At 39.0% G+C, this 12,831-nt stretch overlaps 2 protein-coding genes across 3 annotated transcripts; one reads left to right on the top strand and one right to left on the bottom strand.

The window, feature by feature from the left end:
* Positions 1–6,149, bottom strand: zbed4l2 (zinc finger BED-type containing 4-like 2). 2 transcript variants are annotated; one of them, XM_079607800.1, is made up of 2 exons: positions 5,687–6,149; positions 1–3,476 (listed from the first exon to the last, which is right to left on the bottom strand). In XM_079607800.1, the coding sequence occupies exons 1-2, from the start codon at positions 5,943–5,945 to the stop codon at positions 796–798; spliced, it is 2,940 nt and encodes a 979-aa protein (XP_079463926.1). In that variant the 5' UTR covers positions 5,946–6,149; the 3' UTR covers positions 1–795. The 2 variants fall into 2 exon arrangements, with proteins under 2 accessions (XP_079463926.1, XP_079463927.1); XM_079607801.1 differs by lacking the exon at positions 5,687–6,149 and adding an exon at positions 4,553–4,798.
* Positions 5,030–12,785, top strand: napaa (N-ethylmaleimide-sensitive factor attachment protein, alpha a). The gene is made up of 11 exons (XM_079607811.1): positions 5,030–5,235; positions 6,055–6,134; positions 6,927–7,043; positions 7,162–7,208; positions 7,434–7,511; positions 7,967–8,022; positions 8,176–8,260; positions 8,339–8,443; positions 8,537–8,605; positions 9,905–9,955; positions 10,377–12,785. Exons 1-11 carry the CDS (start codon positions 5,138–5,140, stop codon positions 10,476–10,478), a joined length of 888 nt encoding a protein of 295 aa, XP_079463937.1. The 5' UTR covers positions 5,030–5,137; the 3' UTR covers positions 10,479–12,785.
* The last annotated feature ends 46 nt before the right edge of the window (positions 12,786–12,831 follow it).

Below are 12,831 nucleotides of genomic sequence, written 5' to 3'. Positions count from 1 at the left end.
TGCAATTCCCAGACTACAGAGTATTTCATACAACACTTTAATCTGATCATGCTACCGATAGAATACACTGTAAATCCTACAGTTCCAAGTATGAAAAAGATTATTAATACCTCATTTGCTTGTACATATCCAATCCCCCATAATATAAAGGAGGAAGTGATCATGTTGAAATGCATGCATTATTTTGACAATGCATGTAAGTAATGCTTGCAACACTGTGTAAAGTGACAATAATATTGAAGTAACAGTATATGCAGAATTTGAAATAACAAATCACATTTAAACAAATACAACAGGTACTTCCTGGCCTGGAATTAGCCAAATTTGATTTGCAGTGTTCCTAAACAAAGTATGTGAACAGTTCAGTAAAAAAAGCCTGATATCTGCATGACTGTGATGACCAATGGCCAAAGCGCAGCCCAGCTGATATTCAGAACAGCAGCTTGATTGCTCGTGCTCATATTGCGTTATTCATTAGAGACAAGTTAAGAATGTAGTAAAACAGATTTAGTAAAACAGTATCTATATTAGTCACATGACATTAACTACACAAACCTTCAGACCTCTTAGAGACCAAAGACAATATTAAACGATAATGTCACAAATTCCTTGTACAAGGAATGTGTAATTTTAAAACTAATTTACATAGCAGTATAACTCTATTCATCCCTAACCTTAATCCTTGAGTCTAGAACCCATCGATGATGAAAGTCATCAGATAACCATGTAATTAAAGGAGCTTATTATGAGATGTGGCAGAACTGTTCAAAAATGTAACCAAAAAATAAACCGTAATCATGACTCTTCCTCGGGCACACGAACCTTACTTTCATAAGACACTAGAGTCTGGTAAAGACTTTCTCTGCTTTGGTTTCCAATGACATTGTTCCACTGGTCAATTTCGCGTACAGAGGCTCCACCTTTCAGCTGATCTACGTAATCAGTGTTCTGATGGAGAAACAAAATATGATCAAGGTGTTTAGACCCCAATGTGGCCCTTCTTTGGGTCACTGGAGACTCCCTAGGGGCAAAGGTCCGATCGGCGGAAACAGCAGTTGTTGGTATGGACAGGTATTTTCGTGCCAGTCTGGCCACCGCAGGAAAGCGATGCTCCTTGTTGCGCCACCATTGCAGAGGCGAGAGGCTGCGTCTGCAGAGCGGCTCTGCTATGTAATTCTCCAGCTGCTGGTGAATTTCGGGCATTCGCTCAGTAGGGTCCTCGCCCAGAAGAATATCATACATGCTTTGTGGGAGAGGACTTATTCGTGTTCGAGGCGTGTGCTGTAAATCTCCCCTCAGTGGCGAGGTCAAACTGGTCCCACTAGAACGTCTTTTACGTTCATTGGCGTTCTTGAAAGGTGATTTAACAACCTCAAGTGCGTTTTCATTGACCTGTTCTGGAGATGATATGGCAACGAAGGGCTCGCTTGGCTGTAGCTCAATGCTGTCACCTTCCTCCGCTGAGCCACACGATACAGGAGAATCCAGAGAAGCCATTACAGGCAGTGTCAAAGGATCATCCAATACAAAATCTACAGGTTCTTCCCGTTCATCCACAGTCTCTTCCATTTGCACGCTCTGTCTTCTCTCTCCATTTATTCCTTTGCCCCTTGTGAAAGCCTGAACAGATAGCAGCTCTTTCACCTTGTCATGCAGCTTGCTACGGGCATGTGGGCTGAGAAACCGCAACTCTTTAAAACGTGGGTCCAGAAATGAGGACAGTACGGCATGGCAGTCCAGAAGAGCATCTTCATCACTCAGACTCCAGCGTTTGTCCATACCAGCACGAATTCTCTCCATAACTCCCCTCACCACTGGACAGGTGCACTCCACAATTTTCTGTCCCAGGAGCCTGGACACTCCTTGGAGGCACGGCATCAGGGCTGAAATGGGTCCATTGATGTCCTCGCTCAAAAACGATGCCGCAATGCGAACCGTTTTGAGCACAGGAACCAGTTCATGTATAAGGCGCCACTGGTGATCTGCCAGATTTGTTGCAACTTTTTGCTCCTCTAAGACGGAGCTTATTACCCACTTGAGCTCCAGAAGACTCTCACACATCTCAATGGCCGTGGTCCAGCGCCCTGGGTCATTCAAGACCAGGGTTACAGACTCTTTATTAACAGCCTCTGCTTTCTGGTTTAGTGCTGTAGAAGCGCTCACATCATGCTGGAAGTGTAGGACGATGGTGCGAGCATCTGCCAGAGCTTGTCTCACAGTCTCCACGCATAGTCCCTCCTGGACACATAGTTTCAGGGCCTGTCCTGCACAAAGCAGAGGTGACCATCCCTCCGGAAGATTACTGGGGGGAGGATGGCTGGGTCCAGCAAATTCTTGCTGATATTCCGGATCAAGGGTCATATTCTCCTGCCCACCAGACTCGGATCCACTTGGGGTGTCATGCACAACACAGAAAACAAAGTCCTCTGTAAGCTGGAACTCGGTGAGGACTCCTTTCAGGGTGTCTGCAAAGCTCACTTGCCCTCTCTCCGATGGGTCTCCTTTGAATTCTGCTATCGGTCGGGTCTCGAGCACACATCGTGCCAGGCGCCAGTGAGGGTCGACAAAATGCACACTGACTGTAAGGTAGTACTGACCGTCCCCTCCAACCCCACATCCATCTACGGATCGCCAGTATTCGGTGCAGAGGGTCAGACAGTGAGAAGCTAGACTTGTCTGAAGATGCTGCTGAAGGCATTGCTTGAGGATGTGGTAACGATGCCAAAGTAGACTGCCAAGCAGAGATGGAGACGGCACGGGGTAGTTAGGCTCTAGGCAACTCAGTAAGAGCTTGAACCCCCTCTCTTCCACCACAGACAATGGCTGAAGGTCTCTGAAGACCATCTCCAAGATAAGATCGGTCAAAACCTCAGCTCGCTTGTTGCTGCAGGCTTTTGTGCCAGTGCGGATATTACTGCCTCCAGCAGTGCTGCTCATCTCCCCCGCAGGAAAATTATGCATTAGGCAGCCCACGTCTGTATCTTGGTGCACAATGGCATTTGAGTTAGAAGTAGCGCTTCCGGCCGCACAGTCAGGGGCATATGTGGTCCGAGCAGGTTTGCCGTCTCCCATCTCTGCTGTCAGTACTTCTACCTGCTCCTCTTTAATAGCAACAGGTAGCACTGGTTGAAACACAGCATTGCCTGCGGTGTTGTATCTGTTAGCTTGTAAAGCGGTCTGAATGTGAGAATGTAATGCTGCAGGGGTGGGGATGCCTGCTGTGTTGTGAGGGGGTACCGCTCCTTCCCGAATGCTGTGTTTGCGTCCTAAGTGTTCTCTCATGGAAGTAGTGCTGTTGTGAAAGGAAAGCTGTCTCTTACAATGGTTGCACTCGACACGATGCAGACTTAGCTGAGTGTAGTGGTTCCACACTTTCGACGTGCGGCGATCCGAAAATGGCAAAAAACGCTGCATTCTCCTTCGAAGATTTTGACCGCTGAGGATTTCAGGATGCCTTTGTGGTGGGAGATCCATGTCTGTGATGAAGGATAAAAAATATATACATTTAAAATGAGTAAAACAGGATTACACCGGATTCAGGAACTTACTTAAAAACCCCTATGGTAAAACTTTAATCCTAAATCCTTAATGTGTTGTTAAGGTTTTTTGTAACCAATACCGGTACATGTTTTCCATAAAAATGGTAATTCAAGTTTAATATGTGATGTTTTCTGGGGTCAACACAATTCACATAAAACTAAAGAATCAGCACTGTGTGTATTTGTTTAATTTCTGACCCTTTGTTTAATGCTATGACATTAATCACATAAAAACATTTTTTGTATCTTTTGTCAGTTCTTGATTCTTCGAATCAGTTCTTGTAACCATGTGTGTGTGAGAAAAAGAGAGTCTTGTACGGCCATTAAAGAGAGTTTCTAGCTAGCTATATCATTATACAAACATTGCCGTTTAGTCTGACTTTATGTTCACTGTAAAAATGTGTGTGGCAGCTCAAAACCTATTCTACACTGTTTCCAGAACAAAATAATTGCATTTGGTTATATAAAATTAAGAGGTTTTTGCATCTACAATATAGCTTTTGTTTTGCAGTTTGTTTTTAATTCTACACTACCCATCACATCTTGGTTCAATTATTTTTTAATCTCAGATGTGGCTGATTGTAGAACATTTTACTGTTTTTTACATTTTACCAAACTGCAGCACTGTGAAAAACTAAAACAGGACAGGTTTCAGGTATATATATATTATTTCCAGATTTAAAACTACAAGTATATAATCCATGTAGTAGTCACTCATAATAATGTATTTCATAAAACTGTTTATATAATAATTATAGCCTAACAGAAAAATGTTGAGAAATAACTGTAGATGAATATAGCATGTCAAACAGCAAGACACTGCCTTGAAATTAATTCAAAAAAAAAATTTTGTTTCTCGCGGAAACATTTAACGTTAGAATGAATTATAAGGTTTGTATTATGATAATGACTCCACATCAGTCACAGCACACTTTGCTCGTCACAAGAGTATTTATGCAGAGAACAATAACCATGCAACATGATACTAATGAAACAATTCCGCTATTATTTACATCAAACGTCACTGGATGTCCTTCCGGGCGTGTAAAGGGCCATTATGGTTTCATCCACTTCCTGCCTGTGTTACCTCCATTAAACAGTACACGATTCAGCGACAATAACTTGTACACCTTATTTTCCTATCTGAAAATAAATAATATCTTATTAGTAATATATATATTTTTTAAATATCAGAATCCCTGCACAACCTCCGCGCGTTTGCGACCTACACACTGGATGTGTTTAGCACGATGCCCGTTAGGGTACAAGGGTAAGTTGTTCGCAGCCAAGAAAAGCGAACAATGTCAATCATTCAGGTTTATATAACATAACTACGTGACACTATTCATGTAGCAAACGTTTAATTGTTAAAATTAATTAATAACGTATATGTACAAAAAAAGCATAAGTTATTAATACCACAGCACTGTCGACTGTTATTATGAAAACAACTATTTACCGACAGTCCCTAAAGTTGAATTTACTTCCGATTTCCGCATGATGTGTCAATAAAACAAATAACTTCATTCTAGGCGACGTGAATGAGATATAGCTTGGCTATCATTCCATACAGTCCAGTTCAAACCTAATCTGACTAAATGGATTATTCTGGAAAAGAAAAGGAAGCCTTGGCCATTATGGCTGAGGCAGACAAGAAAATGAAAACGTCGCATTCGCTGTTAGGAACGTTTTTCGGGTAAATCTATTAATAATGTTTAATTTTTTGTTTTTTTTTAGCATCTGTGTAATATTGAAAGTGCAAATCTTTCTTAAAATCGAACTGACGTGATTGGTATTAATTAGTATCCGTTTGCAACAAACAATATTGATATCGATCATTGTTATTAATTTAGATTAAAAAGCAATACTTTTGAAATGGCATTATTTGTAATATAACGTTGTCCACATTAAGCTGTCATAAATATACTAAAGTTATCCACAGATTTTGCACAAAAGTGATTCGGTCAGCTAGCCAAGTAACGTTAACGTTAGCATCGCATTGCACGCATAAAGCGTCATAATAAATAGAGTTGTGCGCACGGGAATAAGCGTTTCCTTGTCGCTTTCATTCATACTCTACTCAAACCCAATGCACACTAAGTGGTGTTGCTCGTTTTGCCCTATTTTAATACTTTTTTGAAACTCACCCATGCTGCCTTCGCCTGGCCCTTCCGCGCACAGTCTCTCTCCGCCGCTGGCTACTGCGGGGATGTTCAGTCGATGTTTCACTCTGAGGTGTTTTATCATGTTAGCTGTATTTGAGGAGAACTTAAAGTCCGTCTTACAAAGCCTGCAGTAAACAGTGGCATTGCTCTCATTTTTAATGTAGTACTTCCAGGCTATTGAGCAATATCGGGCCTGTGTTTTCACACTGATTTCTGGGTCCTCTTGCTTCATGTTGGCCATATCAGGTCTGAAAACACGTTGTATGAGTGCAGGGGACGACAGATGTTAATAGCGCCGCCTAATGGTTTGAGTGAATCTCCCCCTCTTGCTTTTGTTCATTGTACTGTAGGAGTTCCTCCAAGGTCGAGGAGGCCTGTGACTTGTACGTGAGAGCAGCCAACATGTTCAAGATGGCCAAGAACTGGAGTGGTACGATACACAGCTACGTTTGCACCACTGTAGGGATGGGATAGTTCACGCCAAAATTAAAATCCTGCCATTAATTACTCACCCTCATGTCATTCCAAAGCCCATGAGACTTTCATCTTCGGAACACAAATGAAGATCTTTTTGATGAAATCTGAGAGCTTTCTGTCCCTCCATTGACAGTCTACGCAACTACCACGTTGATGCTTCAAAAAGATCATAATGAGATCGTAAAACTAATCCATATGAATTGAACCATTTAGTCAAAATTTTCTGAAGAGACGGTCGTTTTAAATGATGGACAGAATGAATTTAGGCTTTTATTCACAAATAAACATTCATCATTTGTAAACGGAAGCTCAAGAATGTTCACTTGACATGGGAGAACCAATGAGGTTCATTCCCGTGTTACGCAGCACGTTTGAGCTTCTGTTTATGTTCACTGATCAATGTTTAAATTAAATCTAACCCTAAATGAAATCTGTTCATCATATAAAGTGATAGTCTCTTCAGAAATTTTGGACTAAACCGCTCAATTCATGGATTAGTTCTACCATCTCGTTATATTTTTGAACCGTCAAAGTGGTAGTTGCGTAGCTGTCAATGGAGGGACCGAAAGCTCTCAGATTTCATAAAAAAGATCTTCATTTGTGTTCTGAAGATGAACGGAAGTCTTACGGGTTTGGAACGACATGAGGGCGAGTAATTAATGACATTTTGGGTGTACTATCCCTTTAAGGTGTTCAATAAGCACATGGCAGTTCTATTGTTCATTTGTTTTCTTCTTTATTTAAGCTGCTGGAGATGCCTTCTGCAAAGCTGCACAACTCCATTTGCAGGTGGATAGCAAGCACGATGCAGCCGTTAACTTTCTTGATGCTGGAAATGCATTCAAAAAGTCTGATCCTCAAGGTACAGCTCTCATTGTTACTTTTAAAGACTGAACAATACAAATCTCTCAGTATGTAGTGTTTCTATTTCAAAAGGAGTTTATTTTGTATCATGACTCTCCTACAACTTCTCTACACAGAGGCAGTAAACTGTTTCTGCCAGACCATTGACATCTACACAGATATGGTGAGAAAATGATATTATTCACTCAAAAATGAAAGTGCTGTTATCATTTACTCACCCTCATGTTGTTTCTAACCCGTAAGACTTCCGTTCATCTTCGGAACACAATGAAGATATTGTTTCACCACAATTCATCATTGTATATGTAATATGGGTGCTTGGTTTTGTTTTGTTTATAGCGATACATTTCTCTGAATATTCCTTAGAAATTCTCATCTGTGTCCACAGGGGCGTTTCAACATTGCAGCAAAACACCACATATCTATTGCAGAAATCTATGAATCTGAGTTACTGGACATAGACAAAGTAAGTTGGAAGTGATCTTTTTTATGGAAAGGTGCACATTTATTAGTAAGTGGTTCAGATGAATATGGACAGTATGTCAAAAGCACACTACAATTTGTGGGTTTTAATTCAGCAAGGATGCTGTTTTTTAAAACTTGAAGCAGAGCAACTTTTCTCAACATTATTAATAAAAAAATGTTTCTTGAGCAGCAAATCAACATTGAATAATTTCTGAAAGATTGTGTGATACTGAAGTCTGGAGTCATGCTTAAAATTCAGAATACATTACATTTTAATATATATTAAAATAAAAAAGTTATTCTAAAAATGTCAACTTTGAAATGGTAGTGTATTTGCGTATGCATCAGATGATCCGTACTGAGCCTATCACGTTATAGAGAGACCCCTATGAAAGAAAAGTAGTGTTCATTAATTTTGTTATTATTTGGTCCCAAAATACTTATTTATGTGTACAGGCCATTGTTCATTATGAACAGGCAGCCGATTATTTCAAAGGGGAGTCATCCACCAGGTACTATACTATAGTCTTTATATGCTTTTATATGTTTCACATTTATCAGAAGTGTTGTAGAACAAGTAAGGTCTGAGCAAAGAAGTTGTGTTGTAATTAAATGATTGCATTTAATGTTCTCATGCTAAAATGTCTTGTACTCTCTCTCTGTAGTGCAGCCAACAAGTGTCTTGTCAAAGTGGCGACCTATGCGGCTCAGATGGAGCAGTACCCGAAAGCCATTGAAATATATGAGCAGGTCTGTGTGATCTTCTGTCGAAAACATGTTCATTTGTTTTCTTCACCCTTCATGTTGAGTGGCATATTGTCTGTTCAGATTGGGATTTACTCCATGGACACTACCCTGTTGAAGTATGGTGCTAAAGACCATTTCTTCAAAGCAGCGCTGTGTCACTTCTGTGTGGACATGCTCAACTGCAAGGTGACAGATTTGACCCGTTCCCAGTCTGAAGAAGAATGATATTTACAATGCAACTCTCTGCTTTATCATTATTTCATCCGTGTTCTCCGATAGCTGGCTGTACAGAAGTATGAAGAACTGTTTCCAGCTTTCTCAGATGCTAGAGAGTGCAGACTTCTTAAGGTGAGTCTTTTCTTCCAAATTGAATTGCTTAGTTTCCTCCATAGACTTCAACTGTGATCTCAGGGCCTGTTTACACCTGGTACTAAGATGCGTTTTGGTCAATCGGATTATATGTAGACGAGGGAGACGCATTCCCGTTTACACCTGGTGTTTTAATCTGTCTCTTGTGTCCACTTTTAACCACTTTTGTCCTGATTTCTTCGAGAGGAGGGTCTATGGGCGGGAAAATGTAGGTTTTTTTCAGATCTTTCGGTCTAATGGAAAAAATAAGCTTGGACAATTTACATATGAACGCGCACACTGACGATGGAAACGCATACGGAGAGCATCAGCTTTAGTTTCTGCTCTGACAGCCACAAGACCAGCCGAACACTGTGAGTGTGTGTTATAAATCAGGAATGCTGAGAGAACATTGTGCTTGGTACGTTTTAGCCTTCAAACCAAACTTGGGTCTCCAGCCGACAGATTAAGTCCAGTCTGGCTCGCGCACTTCCCGTAATCTTTACACATTAGATCAGTAGGCGGAGAGTAGACGGTCTTTTGTGGCTGTTTGAACACATTCGATCACAAGCGTTTACACTACGAAAGCAATCCGGTCAAATACGTTTTCGACTATCTCTGGAAGTGGTCAAAAGTGGACAAGCTCAAAACGTTTTAGACTTCATTTACGGCTGTATTTAGTGTCGTCCACTTGTGATCCGATCAACCAAACGCATCTTAATACCAGGTGTGTAAACAGGGCCTCATATTCTGGGTCAACATCAGTTGAGATTGAAGATGGAAGCTTTGCCCAAATCATTATCTTTATCTATTAGGTTTCCATTGTCTCTATTCATTGTTTTGTATATTTTTATATATAAACACTACCGTTCAAAAGTTTGGGGTTGAGTTTTTAAAAGAAGTCTCTTCTGCTTACCAAGACTACATTGCTTTGATTACAAATACAGCAAAATCTTTGTGAAATATTACACATTAAAAAAATTCTATTTTAATATATTTTAAAATGTAATTTATTCCTGTGATGCAAAGCTGAATTTTCATCATCATCACTCCAATGATCCTTCAGAAATCATTCTAATATGCTGCTGATTTGCTGCTCAAAAAACATTTCTTATTATCAATGTTGAAAATCATTTTAATGCATCCTTGCTGAATAAAAGTATTAGTAAAGTATTTCTTCTTCAAAAAAAAAAAAAAAAAAAAACGTACCAACCTCAAACTTATGAATGGAAGTATTTAAACATTTTGTGACGCTTTATACAAAATAATCACAATGTTTCTGCATTTCACATTAAACAGAAACTTCTTGATGCATATGAAGAGCAGAATATTGATGCATACGTTGATGCAGTAAGTTCTCTTTGTATATTGTTTCAGGTTTTACATAATTCACTGCACACATTTTACCAGTGGTAGTTCATTCATGAATTAAGGCCCGTTCACGCCAAAAACGATAACTATGTTAGCATTCACACCAGCGGATGATATCATTCTGTCTATTCTAAGTGTGTTGCAGTTTTGTGCGTCTGTCACTTTAAATGCTCGAGCTCTATAAAGCGGAATGGATTCTGATTGACATTTGTCAATGTTGTTATCGTTCATCAGCTGGAAAAAAATCATTCTGTGATTCCAATGATATATCGTTCCTCTCTGCCATTATCGTTATACTTGTGGTGTGGACTGCTATTCTTTTGTATTTAGAACTATATATTTATAGTCCTTGTGAACGGGCCTTTACTCTGCAATTATTATTATTATTATTTTTCATTAGGTAAGGGAATTTGAATCCATCTCCAGGCTTGATCAGTGGCAGACCACTATGTTACTAAGAATCAAGAAGACCATTCAGGACGACGAGAATGACCTTCGCTAATGTGAAGTCATGATTCCAAGCTCACCACTCCTGTCCTTCCTCTCTCTTTCTCACTGTGTATTTATGTGTAAATTAAGGTCATGTACATTTTGTCTTGAGCCTTTTTCTCCCAAATCCTACAGTCTTAAAGGAAATATAACTTTTATCCCCTAGAACACTTTGAAGTCTTCTAGAATAATACTGGGTAGGACTTATGTTACAAGCTTTGACCACAACTTCCCCTTGTGGTAAATGTAATTCATTAGAAACGTGATTATTTATGTGTTAACATTTTCATTCATGCGTGTGCAGTAGTTGTTCTTTTATTAATTGTTGTAAATTAACTTTTGATTTTTATTTATTGATCCAGTCGCAAGGCTCTGTATGTGTCAACAATACTTAGAATTTATTAGTGGTTATAATTATTATTATCAAGGATTATAATAATTATAATTAAGTATTTAAAAATTGTGCAAAATACTGTAACTATGATCAGCTAAATTCATCTGAAACAACACTAATTGCCATCTTCTAGTTTTCCTCTATGGAGGACATGCTTGGGTGATACTGTAGTTCACCTGAGAATTAAAATCACCCTCAAGTTGTTCCAACCCTGAATGAATGTATTTCTTCTGCTGAAAACAAAATATATTTTGAAGAATATGGGTAACTAAACAGTTGATGGACCCAATTGACTTCCATAGTATTTTTTTCCCCTCCATACTATGGAAGTCAATGGCGTCCATTAACTGTCTGGTTACCCATATTCTTCAAAATATCATCTTTTGTGTTCGGCAGAAGAAATTCATAGAGGTTTGGAACAACAACCTAGATGTTTTCTGTACCTACGCACAGAAGAGTGAATCTGCATGTTTATTGCAGTATTTTGGAGGACTGGAGGAGGTGAGGTCTTTTGTCTGAAGGTGCACTGGTTGACTAACTGTGCAATTTCTTTATGATGTATTGTGAATTAAATAGTTTTTTTTTACAACCATTAGGACACATTTTTCAGTACTTGGGTCACGTTTTCAGAACTCTTCACGCAGTGAGCACACAGGCAGTCTATTTAGGTTCAACTGTGGATCATGGCTCATTGCTTTGGCTACTTCCAAATGACAGTCCTTTCTCAGTTAGACACAACCTCCGCCAAAACTCAATTTGCACTTTTACATACTCTTTAGGCTTTCCAAACTGTTAAACTCAAGTTCAAAACAAAAACACAAAAATGAATAAGATGGCAATTAGCTGCATTTTTTTACAGTAATACCACATTGAAATATATTCTGAATCTAAAAAATTAAATACTATCAAAACAATTTGATAGAGCTGAACACCTACATAGGGTGCTTAGGGGCCATTCACACAGAACGTGTTTTTGCTGTTCAAAACGTGAGACGCAGGTCAGTGAGAAAAAACGTGCACTTTAAAAGTTAAACTGTTAAACTTCCGTCTAGCGAGTGTTTACATGGAAAAAGTAGCGCAGTGTAATGGTAAACCGCATTCGTTCTGTGTGAACCAGCCCTTGGTTTTTCAATTTCACCATCTGTACAAAAGAGACCATTTAGGAATAATTTTGTAATGTAAACATGGACCATGCAGTGAATTGAAACAGTAGAGAGATGTCATTCTTGTTTTGTAAAAAAAAATTACAAAAGAAAACTAATGCTACCTGTTGCTAGTATTTTTTAGATTGTTGTTTTATGGGTGACAAAGTGTTGGTATGTTTGTGTACTAATGTTATGGAAGAATGACTTGCTTTGAGACATGGATGAAGTGTCTTGGTAGTTTTAGTGTGTTTTGAATGTGAAATTAACTGCTGTGCCAAGCTGGTTAGGAGAACTGTGTAAAGAGTTTTGAAAAAGTGACCTAAGAATTGAGAAATTTGGTCTAACGATTGTAAAAAACAAAAAAACAAAAAAACAGATGAACCAGCTTGCCATGAGGTTGTCCTAGTTTTTTTTTTTAGCTAATATCATGCTGAGTTTTATTGATACTAGAGTACTCAGAAAATAAGATCATAATGTCTGTTACCTAAAAGCCAATAGAAATTATAGGCGTCTTATTTATAAAGTCTTTGGAGTTGTGTGCTTTTGGGATGACAATTTTATCTGCATACACATAATGATTACGACTAATTGTGTACCAATACAAGAACTTAAGCATGGAGAAAAAAAGCATGTCTGAATAAGCTTAATGTAACAAAAAAAATGAAGTGTAACACAAAGCACAGTGTTTGTAGCGAGGTGTTACAACAGTCGAAGCATGCGTGTATTCATCAAAGCTGTTATGTTAAACTGATTTTAAAAGCAAATAAATTATGATTCCCTCAAGTTTTGTAAAGTCTTAATATTTCATCGATGTGGACAAACATGCA

This window comes from Phoxinus phoxinus (assembly GCF_949152265.1).
Source record: "Phoxinus phoxinus genome assembly, chromosome: 3".
Taxonomy (NCBI): Eukaryota; Metazoa; Chordata; class Actinopteri; order Cypriniformes; family Leuciscidae; genus Phoxinus; species Phoxinus phoxinus.
The sequence above is the reverse complement of the archived record's forward strand: the minus strand, read 5'-3'. Positions and strand labels throughout refer to the sequence as shown.

Excerpts from the sequence above, each read along its gene's own strand:
- napaa (XM_079607811.1), top strand. The coding sequence starts at position 5,138 with ATGGATTATTCTGGAAAAGAAAAGGAAGCCTTGGCCATTATGGCTGAG. Across the intron at positions 5,236-6,054 it reads CTGTTAGGAACGTTTTTCGG|GAGTTCCTCCAAGGTCGAGG; the intron begins GTAAATCTATTA and ends ATTGTACTGTAG. Across the intron at positions 7,044-7,161 it reads CAAAAAGTCTGATCCTCAAG|AGGCAGTAAACTGTTTCTGC; the intron begins GTACAGCTCTCA and ends TTCTCTACACAG.
- zbed4l2 (XM_079607800.1), bottom strand. The coding sequence starts at position 5,945 with ATGGCCAACATGAAGCAAGAGGACCCAGAAATCAGTGTGAAAACACAG. Across the intron at positions 3,477-5,686 it reads GCCAGGCGAAGGCAGCATGG|ACATGGATCTCCCACCACAA; the intron begins GTGAGTTTCAAA and ends CCTTCATCACAG.